The sequence below is a fragment of the Euphorbia lathyris genome, chromosome 8, assembly GCF_963576675.1.
Source record: "Euphorbia lathyris chromosome 8, ddEupLath1.1, whole genome shotgun sequence".
NCBI classification, from domain to species: Eukaryota; Viridiplantae; Streptophyta; class Magnoliopsida; order Malpighiales; family Euphorbiaceae; genus Euphorbia; species Euphorbia lathyris.
The window spans coordinates 22,416,419-22,437,489 of NC_088917.1; the positions used below are offsets into that span (position 1 = coordinate 22,416,419).

Below are 21,071 nucleotides of genomic sequence, written 5' to 3' on the forward strand. Positions count from 1 at the left end.
TTTTTTTGTACCAATTGATATCCAATTATTGTAGAACACGATAACATAATATCTATATTTTTAATGATGCTTGAAATTGCTCTAATTTGCCTACGTTATGAGTATTTTTGTATCTTATCCTTTTAAGGGTAAATTTCATCAATGATGTACAATCTTTGTCACATTTCACACTTTGATTTATAACCTTCAATTTGTCTCACTAATATGTACAAACGTATAGGTGACCTCTCACTTTGATGTATGACTGGCTAAAATGACTAGTCAACCCAAAATAAACGTGTCACCTTATAATTTTTTTTATCTTACCCATTTATAAAAGGGAATCCATCTTTCCATTTCTCTCTCTATCTTCCTTTTTTTCAGCAAATCTTTTGTCAAAGTGCTAGTTGCCACTTTTAAAATTTATAACTTAGGAAGACATTTGGTGAAATCGAGCAAGATAATTATGTAGTGGTTCTATGTTCCACTCGAGGACATTATGTAGATCTGTGCACTTATTTATCCAAGAAACGTATGAAAAGGGTTTCCCAAGATTCGCATGTTGAGGCTTTATACGAGCTACCCTGATGACAAGTATGCTAAAAAATCCTTTTGTGTTTCTTGCGATGATCATCATGCATGTGATGTATGGTATCACCAGTGACACTCTGAACAAGGATCATAGGCTTAAATTTATGCTTTTTATCAACTTGTTCAGGTGATATTGTCTTATCTCTAATCAAGTAAGCACACTTGCTAGTTTTTATGTTGGAATTATACTTGAGTTTCTGCCGTTTGGACTTGTGTTTCACGTAAATTGTGCAACATAGTAATGAGTATTGCATTGTACAGTAGTATTTCGAGTCATGTCAATTCTATCAGATGATGTGACATATTGAAGTAAAAAAATGTGTCTAATATGATCTCAAATGAGTGTTAAAGTGAAAAGAATTTATTTAACATTGTCATACGAATACGTTACAATGACATAAATATAAACAACATCTGTCATCTGATAATTTAAGTACTTATAATTGGTTTAACAACTTATTTAATAAAAACGTGATTTGATATTCTCTCACATGACACATATCACTAAATTTATTATCATCTCAATGTTCATAATTTGACAGAAATAAATAAATAAACTATTGTCGTACCTATATTATAATGACAGATTCAAATACAAAAACTGTCATTTCAGCTATATAAAAGCCAGTTTTTCACTTAACACAGTGACATATTAAATAAAGGAATTGTCATTACAAAATCTATGAAGGGACATGTCGTATTAAATGTCAGTCATTGTATCATAAGACATACGACATAACGCAAATATGCGCGTGTCATGTGAGGCTATTAGGGATGACACACTGCGACCATCATCTGAAGTACCATCATACGGTAGCGAGCTTCGTGACAGTTTTATTTTCTTCGGGACAACAGTTTTAAACAGTCATCTGAAAGGGTTATCGACTTAGTGTAAATTTAATCTCAACGTTTTAAGAGTAGTGCAAATTTAGCCTTAACGTATTTCATACGTGTAAATTTAACCCCTAACGTTTTCAAGCAATTTTAGCCATACGTTACCGAAAATTAAAAAAAATTGGTTTAAAAGGTATTTAATTGACACTTTAGGCATTCCAAATAGCAATTATGTCTAAGATATTTAGTATATTACTAACAAAATTACAAAAATTCTGTTATAATGTTAAAGACTAAGTCTGCTACATATAAGTTAATCAATTTTTTTTTGTCAAACTGTCTAAAATATTTATTGTGTTATTAATATAGTTAAAAAGAATCAACAAAACATGTACGAAACTGCTTCAATTTATCGACAAACTTGTTTGGAAGGTCCGATGTGATAGTTAAATAACAATCAAACTAGTCTTTTTTAATTTTTTTTTTATAATACATGGTTAAAATTGATATTGTTTAGAAATATTAGGATTAAATTTGCGTAATTTCATAGGTTAGGGTTAAATTTGACACTTATCATAATTTACCATTAATGAGTAAAAATAAATTAGTAGTTTAAATAGATTTGTACCATTTGGCTCCCTAAACTAAGGTTTCAAAGTTAATTATGATTTTAAACTATTCAAATCATCAATTACGTCTCTAAACTAATAAAAAATCCTCAATTGAGTCCCATTGAGATCTTATCGAAAATAATTCGGTTGAACAGTTTCAGACCCTCCTCCCCAAACTCATTTTGAACTGACACACTACATTCTATATCAAATAGTTACGGTTTTTGATTTTAGGATACAATGTGGATCCTAATTGATTTTGAAGATTTAGTTTGAGGATAATGCGTATATTAAATAAAAAAAAAAAATAAGAAAGAAAGAAGGAGCAATAAATTATTTATCTTTTTACTATTTTATTTTATCTTATTTTCAAGAGTTTGGAGTGGATTTAGAGATGATATATAACAAAAAATGTCAAGCTCCTACACAAAAACCTTATCGCGAATTTCTTACTTTGAACTGTGCTTTGTCTCTCAAAATTTCAGCTCTAGATAAGAATGGTTATTGCGCAGACTGGCTAGCTCCAAGGGACTCAGGTCTTTGGAAGCTTACCAAGACTTCAATTTCCCTCCATTTACTGCTCTCTGCTGGTTTCAGCAGCACTACCACTGCGTGTATTTATTCTCTTGTTTTTCTGGCCTCTCTGCGACCAAAACACAAACACTTTCATCCTATATTACTCGCAACTTTGGTCTTTCCGGCGCCGACGCCACTGCTCCTTTTAGGCGCTGTTCTTGAAGATCAATTGAAGGTTCGTTTCTCCTTTTATTTTACTGTGTTAAAACGGCGGCATGAATAATCCAAATGAAGGATGAAGTGTTGAAATTCAGCATTTAAGCCATTCTTCGTACTCATGTCCCCAAAAAAATTGGAAAGAAATTATTAACAATTCCTTAATTTTATCTTTTCTTTTAGAATGGATGCACATTTGATTCATGCTGAGCTGAGTTGATATTAGTTTTTTTAGTGGTAGGTAATTGTGTTTAACATGTGATTTACTTAATTTTCAAGGTAGCTAACTTTAATTGTAAAGCCACTCTTCCTAGTGCCTAATGTTGTTCACCTCTAATTTTCAGAGTTTTAATTGCAGATGCTTAGATTAATTATACTAATTAGGGAGAATTGTCTTGGTGCTAATCTGTGTTTTTATTTACAATGAGATGAATTTATGGAATGAATTTGTATTTCTGATTGTGAGAAATTGAATTTCTGCATAAGATTTGAGATGTCATTTGTGAATGTGTATTATTTAGTTGAAGTTAATGTATTTATAGGAGTAAAAATATTTAGGTGTTTTTTGAATCACCAAATACTCGCATTGGATTGCACCAGAACAGAATCTCTGTACTTGATTGTATCAAATTTTGGGAATAATCCAATTCCAGAGATTTAATTCTTCCAATCAATCCAATTCTTGAGAATGAATTTTACAAATTTCCGAATTTTAATCCAATGTTGGAGATTTGTAAATCCCTAAATTGGACCTAACTGTGCCCAACCCTGCAAAAGTATTCCTTCTTCATCTGATTTGCTTATTTATTTCGTAATAACTTTTACGTTTTCTTGACCAGATTTTAGCATAGTGGCTGCCTCCCATTTCATATAATTTGAAAAACTTAAGAGGAAACTTATCTGGTCTACTCATTGTGTCTGTGCTGTGAGCAGGAGAATCTTGGAAGGAAGAGTTTGTCTCAACTGTAGTCTCGGCTTTACAAATCAATTGAAAAATGACAACTATAGTCCCATGTTCTAGTAGCTCTGTGTCTCTGATTCCTGGAACTGCCTTCACAATAAAGAAGAACAGTTATCTCACAAGATGCAGTTTTCCAAAGAAATCTCGGAAACATATATTATCATCACAAAGATTTGTATTACCACTTCCAACTTCCATTGGATTTTTTCCAAAATGCAGAACTGATTGTGCTCGGCATCATAAATCTATAGTGCATACTGTATCGGCCACAGGGACTGAAGTTGATGTAGTGGTAGATGAGTCAGAATCAACTGTTGCAGAAGAAGTATCTTCAGACATTCCAGCAGATGCAGCTGAAACAAGTGAAAGTTCCTCCACAGCATCTAATACTGATCGTGCTGTGCCCCAATCAAAACGTTCAAGACCTAGTAGGAAAAGTGAAATGCCGCCAGTAAAAAATGAGGAACTCATTCCAGGTGCTACATTTACTGGGAAAGTAAGGTCGATCCAGCCATTTGGTGCTTTTGTTGATTTTGGAGCTTTTACAGATGGTCTGGTACATGTTTCCAGGTTAAGTGATAGCTTTGTTAAGGATGTTGGAGATGTTGTATCTCTTGGACAAGAGGTGAAAGTAAGATTGGTCGAAGCCAACACTGAAACAGGGCGTATTTCTCTTACAATGCGTGAAAATGATACCACCAGTAAAGATGCTCCTGCTACTGCAGGTGGTGACAAGCCAAGGCCTGGTCGGAGGAACACACAAAAACCGGGCCAGAGAAGACAAGATATAAAAACCTCAAAGTTTGTTAGAGGGCAGGAACTACAGGGTACAATCAAGAATTTGACCCGGTCTGGCTGTTTCATTTCTCTCCCCGAGGGGGAGGAAGGCTTCCTTCCCCATTCAGAAGAAGCCGACGATGGACTGGGAAGCATGATGGGAGCATCATCTCTAGAGATTGGCCAGGAAGTTAGTGTCCGTGTATTGCGCTTTGCAAGGGGACAGGTAACCTTGACAATGAAGAAAGAAGGAGATAATAATAATTTGGATGAGGAGCTTAGCCAAGGGGTTATCCATGCTGCAACAAATCCCTTTATGCTGGCCTTCCGTAAGAACAAGGAAATATCTGCTTTTCTGGATGAGCGGGAGAAAGTGGTGAAAGAAAGTTTGGAAGCAGAGACCTCAGTTAAAGTGGAAGGACAGGTCAACCCGGTTGAAACGGTGTCTGATATACCAGAAGTTCAGGATCAGCCTGCAAGCAGCGATGAGGTTTCAGCCAGTGTCTCTTCAACAGTGGTTGAAGCAGTAGAGGAGGAGATGTCTTCAGAAGAAGTGGCTGGGGGATCCAGTATTCCTGGTGAGGATGAGAAGTCAGAAAGCACAGAGTCTTACTCATCACAAATTGAAGGTGCAGTTCAAACTGTACAGGAAGAAGCAGCAAAAAGTTCTGAAATTTCAGATCCTGAAAAAGGTGCTTCTGATAAGATAATTGAAGAGGCTCCTTCAGCCGATGAGATAGAAAGTGATGGAAAATCAGACTCATCTGCAGAAATATCCAATCAAGTTTCATCTCCTGTGAGTCCTATTGATGAAGGTGTAGAGAGCAAGCTTGGTGATGCCACACCAGGAGACAAGGAAACAATAACTCCTGAGGAAAATGGCAGTATTACTGGTTCTGGTGAGCAAGCCGATCTTCCTCCTCCCCCGGATACTGAAGGTGACCAGTTGGCCGCAACATAAATTTGTAGGCTAATTTTTATTATTAACAAACATGTTGTTCTTCCAAGTTTCTACAACTTAATAAGAACTAAGATTTGGTCTTCCAGAAAAATTTAAGATAAGTTAAATTTTCTCTCAAGCAAACAACATTTTTTCCTTAGAACAGAATTAGAAAGTCCAGAGCAGTTCAGGCAACAGCAAAACAATTAGCTGTATTTGCAGGTCTTTGATGTTCTCATGTTGTTTAACGTGTTTTTTCTTTATATTATTATTCTTATTATTTAAGTATTATTGTTTTCTTAAAATTTTGATTCTATGAATAGATGGGGAAGAAAGTATTGACAATTCTGATCCATCTGAATCCACTGGTGTGGCTGAAAGTACGTCTCTTGATACTGGTGTAGTTGAGAACCAAGTTGAAAGTGCCGTAAATGAATTACAGATTGAAGCATCTGTTGCTGAGGCCGAAATTCCTTCCGCCTTGCAAGTTGAAAATGAAAAAGTAGAGCCTGTACCTGAGAAAAGTGCCACTTCAAGTGAATCAAGTGGACAAAGCAACGATGCTTCCCCCAAAGGTTTCTATCTACACATTCTCCATTATTCTGTCTTGTTAATAGACTCAGATTTTTCATGAGATTTAAATTGCAGTGCAGAGTGCACCATATATTGTGCTTTCCCTACAAATTTTGTAGATCCTTTTAAACCATTTGTAGTTTCAGATGTGTTCTATAATCTTCATAAGAGTTTGGTTAAGTGAACAGTTCCAGCGAATAAAAAAATGTTGAAAATTCTGATCTATTTGGAGATAAGCATGAACGGATATGAGTCTAGTCCCTGGCTTCAGAAAGTAGATATATGCTGTGAAGTTACATCTTCTAGTTGTTTGCTCCTAATTTTTGAATGGATTGCAGCAACGATTTCACCAGCTGTGGTGAAGCAGCTTCGTGAAGAAACAGGAGCAGGAATGATGAATTGCAAAAAGGCCTTATCCGAGTCTGGAGGTGACATTGTTAAAGCTCAGGAGTTCCTCAGGAAGAAGGGGTTAGCCAGTGCAGAAAAGAAAGCTAGCAGAGCCACAGCTGAAGGAAGAATTAGTTCGTACATTCATGACAGCAGGATTGGTGTCCTGGTAGAAGTGAACTGTGAAACAGATTTTGTCTCCCGGGGCGACATTTTCAAGGAGTTGGTTGATGATTTAGCCATGCAAGTGGCTGCATGCCCTCAAGTACAGTATCTTGCCACAGAAGATGTTCCTGAAGAGATGGTGATCAAGGAAAAGGAAATTGAGATGCAGAAGGAAGATCTCTTGTCAAAACCCGAGCAGATTAGATCAAAGATTGTGGACGGAAGAATTGCAAAAAGACTTGCAGAGCTTGCATTGCTGGAACAGCCATACATTAAGAATGACAAGATTGTGATAAAGGACTGGGTGAAACAGACAATTGCAACTATTGGAGAAAATATAAAAGTGAAAAGGTTTGTTCGCTACAATCTAGGTGAAGGCTTGGAAAAGAAAAGTCAAGATTTTGCTGCTGAGGTGGCTGCTCAAACTGCAGCGAAACCAGCTGCAGCACCAGCAAAGGAGGAGTCCGCTTCTGCAGAAGCCAAGGAAACTTCTCCGAAGTAAGTGACCTCTACATTTTGTCCTTTGCATTTTTCTCTGCATGTGTATATGAAATTCAGGAAGTGATTTGTGTAAAACATGTTATTTACAAAATTAGAGTAAAGAGTGCTAGAGAAAGAGGAGAAGAATAGCATAATGGGGAAAGGTTGATAGAAAAGGGTAGTATGATAAAAATGGGATAAGGTTCAAATTTGCCCCTAACATTGTGGTGAAAGTGCAGATATACCTTTAATGTAATGTAAGAAATGGTAAATTTTATCCTTAACATTTCCAATTTGGTGCAATTTTACCTGGACCCAAATGCGGAGGCAGGAGGCATCGGGGTGCCGGCACACCCTCACCCTTCGTGAATCATCCGTCCCTTATAGGGGTGGTTCAGCCCCTGGGCCCCCCTCCATCTTCATCTATGGGGTGCTGATTGCACCCCCAACCAATAAAAGGTTGTGCCTTTTTTCTCTCAAAGCGGTGTCGATTTGGCTTGGGCAGGGGCAATTATTTTTAAGCCAGCCTCTGTGGACTGAGTTTATTTTATACACTCCAAGTTCTTCCACTTTGAGGATAAAATTTTAGCATTTAATAATTTCTTACATTAAGGGTACATTTGCACTTCCCCCAAAACGTTAGGGGTAAATTGGACCTTATCCCATTAAAAATAGCAGATATCTGATAACTGTTATTTTGGTATTCTGACATTTGCTGTATTCTGTATCTAATGTATCTCAAATTTTTGCACGTTGTCCTACACTCTTTTGCAGACCTGCAGCAGCAACAATTTCTGCTGCACTTGTTAAACAACTCAGAGACGAAACCGGAGCTGGGATGATGGACTGCAAGAAAGCTTTGTCTGAAACTGGAGGGGATCTTGAGAAAGCACAAGAATATCTCAGAAAGAAAGGTCTTTCAGCTGCAGACAAGAAATCCAGTCGCCTAGCAGCAGAAGGCAGAATCGGTTCCTATATTCATGATTCCCGCATTGGAGTTCTGATTGAAGTCAACTGTGAAACAGACTTCGTCGGTAGAAGTGAGAATTTCAAGGAATTGGTTGATGATCTAGCAATGCAAGTTGTCGCTAGCCCACTGGTGCAGTTTGTTTCCGTTGAAGATATTCCGGAGAGCATTGTGAAACAGGAGAAAGAACTTGAGATGCAGAGGGAGGACCTGTTGAGCAAGCCAGAGCACATAAGAGAGAAGATTGTTGATGGTCGGATCTCGAAAAGACTTGGAGAGCTTGCTCTTCTAGAGCAACCATTCATTAAAAATGACAGTATTTTGGTGAAAGATCTTGTGAAGCAAACAGTTGCTGCTCTAGGAGAGAACATAAAAGTCCGCCGGTTTGTTCGGTTCACTCTCGGGGAGTCTATTGAAGATGCGAAATCCGAGACTGAAGCATGAGAGAGTGAGGAGGTAGAAGCTGAAACATCAAAGCGGACTCCCTGATTCACTCTGGGGGAGTCTGCTGGAGATGCGAAATCCGAGACTGAAGCATGAGAGAGAGTGAGAGAGTAAAAACTGAAACATCAAAGCGAAACACTGCTTTTTTTTTGGTATAATTTTGTACTTAATTTTGTAGAATCACTGTTAATTTTCTCTCAGAGTTGTTATAAATTGAATTCACAAAGGCCAATGTGGGAACTTTCAGAATTCCTTATTCATTCAGCAATAAGAAATTTAAGCAATAAAAGATTAGAGTTTCATACAAAGATCCAATGGAGTTTTCTTTCAATCAGTGGGTGCTCGAGTTCTCGATCGGTCCCTAACTACCGTCAGGCTATATGTATCATATGTGCTTGCCTGTTTGATAAAGTGGCTGATACGTTGGGTGGATTGGTATTCAAAATCTTTCTGCATTTTACATGTCTTCTTACCACATTGATAAATTGTTATTGGATTCCATAATTAGCTAATATTTGTATCTTATTAGAGCTCAATCAGGGCGGAGGCAGGGGTCCTGCGATACTCGGGTTCCGTCTAAAAGTAAGGTCGTTTCAGTAATTCCAAACTTCGCCCCTGAGCTCAACAAACCTTTATACTACCGGAGAAGCTCATTTCTAAGGTTTTGTTTGTTTGTCGGAAAATATTTTCTTGATTTTCCGGTGTTTGTTTGCTTAGAAAAATAAATCAACTAAATTTTCTAGGTTATTCAAAAGAACAATGTATGAGAAAATTGAGGAAAATGTTTTACTTAACTTTTGAAACTCTATTACATTTATTCTTACGCTTTTAAAAATAGTAGTCATCTATCATTTTCCCCGTGTTTCGGTGTTGTAGCCAAACATCAGAAAATAAGCACACAATTTTTCTTATCTAATATTTTTCAAAATATAATATTTTCCAACAAACAAAACGGACCGGCGCCTAAATTCTAACTATTAATTGTCATCCTTTTATTTTTAATATATTTATCTTTCAGTTTATTATCATTGGGGAAAAAAAATGATATTTTAAGTTATGGACACACAAATGGAAATTGAATTCTGAATTGTATGACATGGTGTATGAATTCAGGAAGCTCAATATGGTGCAAATAATTGAATTTAGCAATAAATGAAAAAGCAAACTTAATTCTATATGTAACTAACATTTTGTTTGGATACTCAAAATCAACATATTTTTTCTGTCTTGAACTCTCCATTTATTTACACCAATTCTATATTAATGTTGACGAAGGATTTTTTTTCCCCTTGATCAATTTTATTTATATTTAATAAAAAATTTGAACGGGTTGATATACTGTTATTTAACTGATATATCAGACATTCTCCAAACATTATTTTATGGGCTCTAAGCAAAATATGAGATAAGAATCTCTTAATAAAAAAAACGTACTTAATTAAAATAGTAATTGTTAAAATTGATTAGTTAATTAACAATAGTAAATATTGTTGTGTGTTAAATATTTTAATTAATAATATAACATGTAATTAATTTTTTTAATAAATAGTTAATTGGAATGCTAAAATAATTTGTAATGTGGAACATGTAGTAAGTATTACAAATTATTAAATATAATATATATTTCATGTAATTAAAATTATCATATAATATAAACAACATTTATCAATAATATTCCTAGTTTTGTCCATAAGAATGAAGATATTATAATACCAACTTTTTTTTCTTTAAAATCTTATCTCCTTAATTTTAGATAAATTAAATTAATGAGGAATGATGGTCCAAAATACACCTACTCCATCTAATTATAAAGTAATAAAAATGCATGAAATAACTTAGAATTTTATGATAATATATAGTCTTTGTGTTCAAATTCAGAATTTTCAACTTATTCATATATAGTTTAGTTTATATCTATTTGAAAATAAACAAATCAATATAGGCTTCTTATATGTCTTACATATGACTCCACATTATGCTATGCTTAATTAGTACGAAATATAATCTTAATTAATATTTTTTTCAAATTAGGTAATCACGAATTGCACTAAATTTAATTTTTAATTAATTAGCTATAATCTAATAATTTAATGTTGACGTAGTTTATCAATGTTGTTAATTTGGAACATCAATTGAATAGGAAAAAGGTCAAAAGAATATTAACTTACTGAACTTATTTATTTGTAATTTATATTTCTATCAAAATGTTCTCCTTTTCTAATTATTAAAATAAATAAATGAGAAAAAAGTATAGAAAAATATTTATGTTTTTACATTATTATAAATTAAATAATGTGGTATTCTTTTATCGTGAAATAAATTTTAAAGGAGCGTTTGATTACTGCTTTTTATGCTCATGTTTGCATTTTTATTTTAAAAGGGAGAGTTTTAGGTGTTTGGTTAGTGATTTCATATTTGCATTTTACACTTGAAAACTGACATTTTACAAAGGGAATCCCTGCTTTTTGGAAAAACAGTTTTTTCCAACATTTAAACAACAAACCGTAATAGCAAACAATAGGTAAAATAAACGGGTTCCAATAAATTAAGAAAAATATATTAACAATAACAATATTTATTCTCATAAAAAACAATAACAATATTTATTTATATGGTATAATGACTTGATGACATATGTGATTGTCACATAAACAAATTCAATTTTTTTTAAAGAAATAAATTCAATTATTATTATTATTATTTTGATTAAAATAAATTCAATTATTAAAGACTTAACTTATGAGAGTATTTTTTATAATAAAAAATAGGGTAAATTCTAAAAAAAAAGTCACTATAATTACATGAATTATCAAACGCATGTCTGTAGTTTTTTTCGATCAAAAGAGGATCGAGGTTCATCGATTTGCTAAAAACGAGGATTTTTTAGTTTGCTACTCTAAAAATAAGCGTTAATGACCTCAAAATGAATATTTCCAAAAATTAAACGTGATACTAAAAGATCGTTAGTAATGTCAAACTAAAATATCCGCAGTTTTAGCAAAGCAAGAATCCCAATCCCCTCTTGATCGAATAAACAGGCATCATTTCAATCACTAGAGTTTTTTTTTTTTTTTTTTTTTTTTTTTTTTAATTTATGCTAAGAAAATACTATGTTTTTTTTAAGAAAAAAAAATGTTATGTTCTTAAAGAAAACATTAATATAGACATTTTTTTTTGTAATAAATAAATTGGTATGATAGACACAACTTTGTTAAAAAAAACCAGTAATTGATTTGATGAGTAGCATCATCAAGGATGGGAATTGGCAACTTTGTAAATAAAGACAAACAAAGCTAACTCAGCACTTACGTCCATCTCCTCCCTAATGACAAACACTAAAACCACTGCTTTTGGCTGTCCTTTTAATATAATTATATTACATTACTTCATAATTAATTAATTTATTATAATTTGATGCAGTAATAGCACCATTTTGGGGTGTGAATGGTGATAATATTCATCCTATATTCAATATTCTGCAAGATGGGAATGTAGGAAAAAATATTCCTATAAATTTAAATCGATTCTCTTCCGATATGAGTGGAGAATGGAGAATGCACTTCCGTCCATAAGAGTGGAGAAACAAAGGGTTGTGGAAAGTTCATTGACTTCCGATTTTGGAGAAGAAATAAAACAGATTAAAATTATGCGGTCGAGTCGCTAAACATATAATTTCCATTGGTCATTTCACTCTATTCAGAATCTATATGAATTTCGTATTAGTGACTATGGGGATCCTAGCATCAACGCTCAAACTCCTTGCAGATGAGATTGTACTTCTCTTTGTCAATAAGAGCTTCATTATCTTCTTGCTTCTCGGCGCCTCTAAGTTACCGTCGATCCTTCGATTTTGGCTCGGTAACTTTCCTTCAACCTTCATGTTGACCGCGATGATGAGATTCACTAGAAACATACTCATACTCATGTTTCTTCGGATCCTCCATTGTTATGCTCTTTAGAAGATGTTCGGGAATGGTGAGATAGGTGATGTCATAGGCTTGGCTCTCTGCTTCTAGTCTAGATTGACCTCTTGAATTTTCTCGGTGAGAATCTAGAGATACATTTCTCCCACGAGGACAACTTTAGACAATATGATGTCTAGTAGAACAAAATATTTCTTGTTGAGCGTTTGTTGACTTCTCTTGTTTCTTTGAGTTCTTCTTTTACATCCATCATTTCAATTGCATGTTCAACTCTGAGTATGTTCATTGATTCAAACACGAATCCCATATTATAAATGAGTTGCTTGGTGTTCTCATTCATAAACTTCCTTTGTTCGGGATCCAACAAGCCCAAACATGCTTCCACATGTTGATACAATTTAGAGGTAATTTGTAAAAGATGGACCAGATTGTCATTTGCATCCATAAGAGTTTCGAATCTTTGTGGCTGGTTGGATGTTGAACGTATTATGGCACTATTCAGCCGAGTTATAGTTTCATTCGTTCGTTCATCCACGTTCACCGTACTAATTTGATGTGGGATAAACTAAGATGAGCTTCATTGGGTCCTTTTGGTGGTTAAGATAAGAGAGAAAAATGACCAAGGAGGGGTCAATGACGACAATCTCACTTTGATGCTTAAGTCAGTAAAGCTAAATGAGGAAAATGATACTGAAAAGTATGTAGCATGAATGTGCAAAAAGAATATTGCTTTTTGTGTAGTGTATACCTTCCTATTTTATAGAGTGATAAAATTACACGTCCTAAATGAACTGGATTTCATGTGACAACTGCCTAATGGAGGAGGTTTGTTGTCAACTTGAAACGTATACAAGCTATAATAATTGTCCGCAATTGAAGGTGTTAGATTGAGTTTGTATGTGCGTGACTGTATGGTTTTCTTTGATTAGTATACGTGATATCACGTTTACTTTTTTTAAGAGAAATTATTATTGGGCTACATGTAATTTAATTATTATACAACGATATCATTTTGATATTTTAGTTTTCTTGAAATTACATATTTGGTATTAAAACCCTGATATTCAGAAAATCCCAACTTAATTTACATTAGATAGGGTGGGATATCAGTTTCTATTGTTGCTTTAATGTTTTAAATTATTATTTAATTACAAATAGTAAAGAAAATTGATAAGCTCCATCATTGGAACCTTTTCTTTTAATAAAGTTTCAAATCTTCATATTTATTCATGGATTTCACCTTCACCACATACATCAATCACTTTCTCCACTTTCTTTGTAATTTCATACATCAATTTGGCACACATTTATTGCTCCATAAATATAAAATTCAAAAAACAAAATAAAATTTGTGAAAGTGCTCTTATTCAATTTACCTTACAATTACTATCTATATAACATTTTTCACAATATAAAACTATTCCATCTAATTAATTTCTATAAAATCAAATATGATTGTATAAAGATTGCAGACACCAATAAAGATGAAAAACTGAAATAACTATGATTAGAAATGTTGAAAATAGTTTCTAGATATTATTATCAACCAACTCGGATCCGATCGGGGAATCTATAAACGGATTAAAGGAGGTTACACAAGATCTACCGACCCCAACTCCAAAAATGCAGCTTTATAACATCAAATGGATCGAATGAGATAAAAAACTGAAGTAACTATGATTAGAAATGTTAAAACAAACCTTACTTGACTGAATGCCCACCATTCTCAATGGTTCCCTAGATATTATCGATCCAATTGGAGGTCGAGGAGCCTAAAAGCATATCAAGTTAGTTCACGGTAGATTGTCCACCCCAGCCCCAAGAAAAAGTGAAAGCTGCTTTAGTCTAATGAGAGAATCATTTTCGCATTTCAACTCCATCTCTTTTAGGATTCTCTCGTTATTTGTCCCAAACTGACATCTCACAAGCTCCTTCCTCCGCGCCTCTATGTGAAATTGTGCCAAATTGTTTGAAATCATGTGAAATTGTAAAAAAAACTAACAGAAATTCAGATATTTACACATTTAAAGTATGTCTAGTATTATGATCCGGACGAGTTCTTCTTTCTCTATTAGCAAACCAAAGGCTTCGTAGTCTTTCCTGCTTGGTGTTCTTCGAAACCGTCCCCAAATTTCCGAATCTCGAAAAACCAGTAATTTCAGACACCGATCTCCTCTCCCCTGAATTCACAATACTCGATCCATTTCCCCCCGAAACCGCCTCAGAATCCGACGTAGAAGGACACGAATTTCGCGCCCCGAACAATCTCTTCATCTCCATTTCCTCCTTAATCTTCACAATTTGTTCCGAAGACGACGAAGAACAAATGAATCTACTGCTCGTAACATCATTAAGCAATTCAGAGCTCAAGAACATAAGATCAGAAGAACTAACACTGCTCCATCTATCATTAAAAACAACATCCGACACAATAATCCTATGATTATACTTATCAAAAACATCATCATCTTGTTCTTTTTCCTCTTCCATTAACGCTTTTTCATCAGTAGTAGCTTTTTCGAGTTTCCGAAAACTGCTAAATCGGGAAGAACTCGGCCGGCTTTCCTCCCTCTGGATGAACAACTCGAGATTCGAATCGGATTGATTTGCTAAGAATCTCATACTATTCGAATTAGTGAAAATTGCCGGATCATCTGCGCTTACTTTCGATCTACAAAGAGGACAACTCGAATGTTTTTCGAGCCATTTATCGACGCAATTAATGTGAAAAGCATGTTTGCATTTCGGCAACAACCTTAAAACCTCAATATCTTCGAATTTGGAGAGACAGACAGCACATTCGAGGCCTTCTTTCGATCCTTTTAATGAAGAGAATCTGAAAAAAGGAAGTGATTGGATAACAGTTTCGTCGATGCCGGAATATCTTGATCCAGATCGGACAAGTACGAAATTATTAGGCGAATCGCCGTCTGAGCCTCTTCTGTGACAGAATTTAGCGTAGACAAGAAGGATGAAAGTGAAGAAAAACATGATGCAGAGAACTCCTATTACGACAGCGAGACTTGGTTGGAAACTTGAGACAGCATCCTGCGAAGGTCCATCCATTTGGTCTGAATTGAAACAGAGATGTTTGTTGCAGAAGTATATGTTTTTTTTTTTTTTTTTGAAAGGTCAAATGAGGGAGGGAGGGAGGGAGGGAGGGGGTAGTTAAAGATGAGATTTGAATTGCATCATCATCATCACCATCCTTTTAATATTTCATTCTTCTTCAAATCTCTTCTGGTTGGTTTGTGAATTTTTTAATTTTTTTGAAATTTGTTGATAGGGTTTCCTTTAGTGTATAAATGGGAATAAAAAAACTTGATTTGATCATTGTTTTCAAATAAAAAATTTGGAATTTGGTTGAGATGTAAAGGTGGAGACGACATAATTTTTAAACAATTTTGGATTTTGATTAGGTATACGTTTCCTTAAGGATCATTTTTTATTTTTATTTTAATATCTTATTATAAAAATCAATATTGACCGGTAGGAGCAAGTTAAGTTTTAACGTCTAAAATAATATAATTTTATCCATAACATTTGAAGCAACTAGTAAATTTACTTTTAACATAGGCAAATTTGGATCAATTTGAGAAATAATTCATCAAATTGTCATTTCCGTCATGAATTTTATCATTTATATTTCATATGTGTGCCATTTTATCATTTATTAGTAACATCTCACAAACATATAAATAGACGTAAGAAAAATTTAAAAAAATAAAAATTAAACTGGACTTTGTACGAATTGAATAAAAAAATTCAAATATTTATCGAATTTAAAAATATTAATATCAAATTCTATTATTAAATCACAAAAAATACGAAATCTTATTTTAAGAAAAAAATTGGTGTGCAACTGATGCATAACTAAGAACAAAATATCTGTGTTTTATAATAATGTCTGAAATTGATCCAATTTGTCAACGTTATGGATAAAATTGTACAATTTTAGACGCTATGAGTAAACTTACTGACTATTAATGTTAGAGGTATTTTTGTATATTAAGATTTTATAATCAGAAACATAATTTAAAACATAAATTTCAATTAACATAAAGTTATTCATTTAGTAGGTGTTTGAAGTTTGCATTTTTAGTAGTTTAGAAATAGTTTTTTTACATGTGTTATGTGACTATTAGAAAGAATAATAACCATATTTCGAATTGTAAAAAAATGCAATTTCAAATATAAATGAAATGACTAACACTTTTTAATTGAATTAGATATTTACATGTAAATAAGTAATATACTATTTTTTTTATAGAAATTGGGACGAGACAGAACTTGGGTGGGGTGAGCACCAATGGCCCAATAACTGACAAACCCGCAATATATTAATAAAAGAAAAAAGTGAGTGTTTGAACAAGAGAAGAGGAAGGAGAACAAACAAAAGGGGGGGGGGAGGAGAAAAGTTTAGGAAAAGTCAAGAAAAACACAAGTGTGAAATACTACAAATATCATCATTGATAAACCTGTGACAAAAAGCAGGAGTTGAAGGCCAACAATTGATCACTGAGGAAGAGACTCCAAACTTTGCCAATGCATCAGCAACTCTATTTCCTTCCCTAAAGATGTGTGAAAAGAGAATGTTCATCCTAGAGCAAATGCTGAGACAATGCAACCACTCTTGTCGAATACTCCAAGGAACATCCATGAAACGATGTCTAAGCAGATTAACTACGTACATTGAGTCTGACTCAACCCAAAGCTGATGCCAATTTTTCTCCCAAGCAAGTTCAATTGCGAAAATAACGGCTCTCAATTCAGCCATATAAGCAAAAGAATGAGGGGTAGAAAAAGCAAAACAACCTTTGGGAAAAGTCTCGATAGTTGCGAAAAATACCTCCCGCTCCAGCCTCGCCAGGTGTGCCAAAAGCAGAGCCGTCCATATTGACTTTAACCCAGCCCAGAGGAGGTTTAAGCCAATGGACCAGAATAATATTGGGAGCAGGAGGCAGCTTAGGAGAAGCTAGAAGACGACATAAGATAACAGCATCTCTCCGCGAAGAGCAATTACATTTATAAGTGGCAAAGGACTCTCGAATCATTCGAAAGAGGGTGAACTTCGAGTGTTGAATAGAAGGAGAAACTTCCTTAAAGATTGCTTCATTCCTGCAATGCCAGATTAACCAGATGCAAGTGACAGCGGCAACACGCCAGATCATCGACACTTGTGAGCCAAAATGAATGCTATGAAGAGTGCTAAAGAAGTGGATGAATTGGGAATAACGAGGCAAAGAGAAGTCAAAATAAATCTCAAGGGCCCTCCAAAGAGAATCTGTAAAAGAACAGCTAACGAATAAGTGATTAATGGACTCAGCATCCCTACCACATAGAACACAACGAGAGGCAATGGAGAATCCTAGACGCTGCAGGAGGTCGTGAGTCGGAACCCGGCCATGCAAAACTCTCTAGAAAGTGAAGGAACGAGAAGGGGGAATGTGAGCATTCCAAACAAATTTATACCAGTCCATCGAGGAGGAACTAGGACTGATAACCAAATAGTACTCTTTGGCAGTGAAAATACCCTTCGTAGAGGGCTGCCAATAGCAGAAATCAATATCATCTCTATCCCGGTGAATAGACCGAATACTGTCTTGAACAACCGAAGGTAGAGTACCTAAGTCAAGCCACTCCGAATTTACCAAAAAATCATCAACAGAATTATAGCGAGAACGCTTATCCTAATGATCAAGACCCAATCTATCCGCCACCGATGGAATGATCCACCCATCTGTCTAGAAATTGAGCGTTGAACACTGGCCAATCCACCAAAAGATCTGGTCCCAAATGGATGAATAAACAAACTTACAAGAAGACCAAATCGAGGAAGGAGCAATGGTAGCTTTAGGAAAACTAGACACAGCCAGAAATCTAGACTTCATTAGAGAAATAGCTAGACTGGTGCCTTGAATTAATTCCGAACACATCTTACCCAATAGAGCCTGGTTAAAGATCCTAAAGTCCTTAATGCCCAAACCTCCACCCTCTAAACTTTTTTAACAAGTCTGCCAGGGAATCGTGATTAGCTTCCTCTGATCAATACAACCCGTCCAAAGGAAATTCCTAACACTTTTATTGAGCTTATTCAACAATCCCACTGGCCACTTATAGATCAAGAATGAGTAAACCAGAGAACCAGTAATAACATACTTAATTAGAGTTAAACGCCCTGCAAAGAAAAGAGAGCTACCTTTCCACTTGCTAAGTTGAGAGAGAAATTTGTCTGCAAGGCTGCTGAGATGACGAACCCTTGGAGCTCCTTTAAATAGAGGGACTCCTAAGTAACTAAAAGGGAGAGACTCCAAACGGATGCCAAGAGAGTGAGCAAGACGAACCCTCCTCGAAGGACTCACTTGAGAACCAAAAAAGACAGCAGATTTGTCCCAACTAACCTGCTGACCGGAGATCTGTCCATAAAGCAGGAAAAAATCCTTGAGTGCATGCAAGTTGCTCAAGGATGCCACTTCAAAAATGAGCATGTCATTAGCAAAAAGAAGATGAGAGGGAAAAGAATTTCCTCCATAATAATACATAGGAGAATAAGTACCCTCCCTCACCATCTTAGCAAGCTAACGAGAGAAAAAATCCTCAGCAATGTCAAACAGAAGAGGAGAGAGGGGGTCCCCTTGTCTAACCCCTCTAGAACAAGAAAAGTAACCCTTTGGAGAACCATTAATCATCACAGAAATACGAGCAGATGCCAGAATGTTTAGGATCCAATACCTGAAAGTGAGAAAAACCAAAGGAATCCAATACAGCCAAGAGAAAGTTCCAATCTAAAGTATCAAAACCCTTACGAATATCAATTTTAAGGTCATGTGTCCATCAAAACGTTTTCTGTCAAGCATATTAACTCCCTCAGAAGCTAAGGCAATGCACTGATGAATGCTTCTACCTTTAAGGAAACCATACTGGTTGAGAGAGACAATCTTTGCTGCAATAACTGCAAGGCGATCTGCAAGAATTTTTGAGATGATTTTGAAACCAAAGTTACTCATCACAATTGGACGAAAATTCTCTATTCTGTCAGCTTCAGCAACTTTAGGAATTAGAGCCATAATACTAGAGTTTAAACCAGACATGATGCAACCATGATCAAAGAAAGCCTTAACCATATTGCAAATATCATTCCCTACAATATCCCAAAAGAAACGATAAAAAGATCCCCCAAAACCATCAAGGCCAGGGGCACTGTCAGGATCCATGGAAAAGACCGTGTCTTTAATAGTTTCAATGGAAGGTTTAGAAATTAATTCCTCATTTTCTAAAGAAGTTACTAAGTTGAGAATTACCTCATTAATTGGAGAAAGATCAATATACTCCTTAAAACTACGAAAGAGATTAGAGAAATACTCAATTATATGATCAGATAATCTTACCGTATGAGACCTATATATTTGAAATAAAAAAATCAAATGTTAAATCACTAAAATCAAAATGATTATAGTTATCATAATGATTTTTGCCTTTTTGATTTTGAAATTTTGGGTAAGAATATTTATTATGCATGAATGTTACATCATAAAGAAAAAAAACAGAATACCCATATGATAAAATTGGGAGTTTTCTTGTGTATCCTGACACCAATAATTTAGTCATGCCATACAATTATTATGCCACTTGAAATCCACTATTGCATTTGGCTCTTTCAATTACTATCAAATGTTGATATTTCAACACTTTTAATGGTGTTCAAGAGCACCAATTTTTTCATTTTGATGTTGAATTAATTGTGATCCTTGATTTAAATTCTAAACTTGTCATTAACATTTTTGGGAATTATAATTTAAATAGACTGATTAACCATTATTTGACTCGTTATTTAAAGTAAAACAAACATTCTAAATATTAATTATGTCTAAAATATTAATTATGATAGTAATATAATCAATTAATTTGATAAAATTTCAAAAACTAAGTGTGTCTTATATAAATTGATCACGAAAACTCTCTTAAAGTGTTTACTATATTATTATATATAATTACAAAAAAAATATATTTTTCAGTTTGTTAAAAAATTAAATATCACGGTTAAATCACAATCAAATTAGTAAATTTAAATTTGTTGTGAAATAAAAATAAAATTAATGTTATTTGATAATATTAGATAAAATTTTACTATTCAAGTGAATATACATTTCTCACACAATGGTGGGCCAATTTATATATATATAGTCCAAAAAACAATAAAATATATATTCCAAATAAAATAGTCGCATGTTTCACGGCTCGAGAATCACCATAAATCACAAAAAGTTATAAAATGGGTAAAATTACAATTATGGCACTCAACATATGCTTTACTTTCTTTCTTTGTCACATTTCACTTTCAAAACCAATTATAAAAGTTTATTTACCATTTATTTACATAAAAATCCTGTATAAAATAAATGATTTCAAAATAAAAAAAGTTTAAAAATAAAAATCGTTTAGAATCATATTTTTTTTATTAAATTGCATTTTCTATTTTTCAAAATTACTATTTTTTATTTTCAGTCTCAAAACAACCATTTTTCTTATATTATGATTCGAAACTAATTGATCTCAAATGACTCAATGTACGAATTTAATTTGCTTAGACATCGTTTCATGGATGTTCCTTGAAGTATTCAACAAGAGTGGTTGCATTGTCTCAGTATTTGTTTTAGGATGAACATTCTCTTTTCACATCTCTTTAGGGAAGGAAATAGAGTTGTTG

The 21,071-nt window shown here is 34.2% G+C and overlaps 2 protein-coding genes across 4 annotated transcripts; one reads left to right on the forward strand and one right to left on the reverse strand.

The window, feature by feature from the left end:
- Window positions 1-2,437: 2,437 nt before the first annotated feature.
- On the forward strand, window positions 2,438-8,699 carry LOC136203204 (polyprotein of EF-Ts, chloroplastic). 3 transcript variants are annotated; one of them, XM_065994301.1, is made up of 5 exons: window positions 2,438-2,766; window positions 3,681-5,384; window positions 5,749-6,000; window positions 6,337-7,048; window positions 7,805-8,699. In XM_065994301.1, exons 2-5 carry the CDS (start codon window positions 3,743-3,745, stop codon window positions 8,439-8,441), a joined length of 3,243 nt encoding a protein of 1,080 aa, XP_065850373.1. In that variant the 5' UTR covers window positions 2,438-2,766; window positions 3,681-3,742; the 3' UTR covers window positions 8,442-8,699. The 3 variants fall into 3 exon arrangements, with proteins under 3 accessions (XP_065850373.1, XP_065850372.1, XP_065850371.1); XM_065994300.1 differs by having other exon boundaries at window positions 2,439-2,766; window positions 3,587-5,423; XM_065994299.1 differs by having other exon boundaries at window positions 2,439-2,766; window positions 3,681-5,423.
- A 5,147-nt stretch (window positions 8,700-13,846) lies between these two features.
- On the reverse strand, window positions 13,847-15,741 carry LOC136202057 (E3 ubiquitin-protein ligase ATL42-like). Its single transcript, XM_065992507.1, has one exon. The coding sequence runs from the start codon at window positions 15,428-15,430 to the stop codon at window positions 14,381-14,383; it is 1,050 nt and encodes a 349-aa protein (XP_065848579.1). The 5' UTR covers window positions 15,431-15,741; the 3' UTR covers window positions 13,847-14,380.
- Window positions 15,742-21,071: the final 5,330 nt, after the last annotated feature.

What these genes read in the sequence shown, in the direction of transcription:
- LOC136202057 (XM_065992507.1), bottom strand. Translation starts at nt 15,430, where the DNA reads ATGGATGGACCTTCGCAGGATGCTGTCTCAAGTTTCCAACCAAGTCTC.
- LOC136203204 (XM_065994300.1), top strand. Translation starts at nt 3,743, where the DNA reads ATGACAACTATAGTCCCATGTTCTAGTAGCTCTGTGTCTCTGATTCCT. An exon ending in TCCTCCCCCGGATACTGAAG is followed by an intron (nt 5,424 to 5,748) that starts GTGACCAGTTGG and finishes TTCTATGAATAG; the next exon opens with ATGGGGAAGAAAGTATTGAC. An exon ending in CAACGATGCTTCCCCCAAAG is followed by an intron (nt 6,001 to 6,336) that starts GTTTCTATCTAC and finishes AATGGATTGCAG; the next exon opens with CAACGATTTCACCAGCTGTG.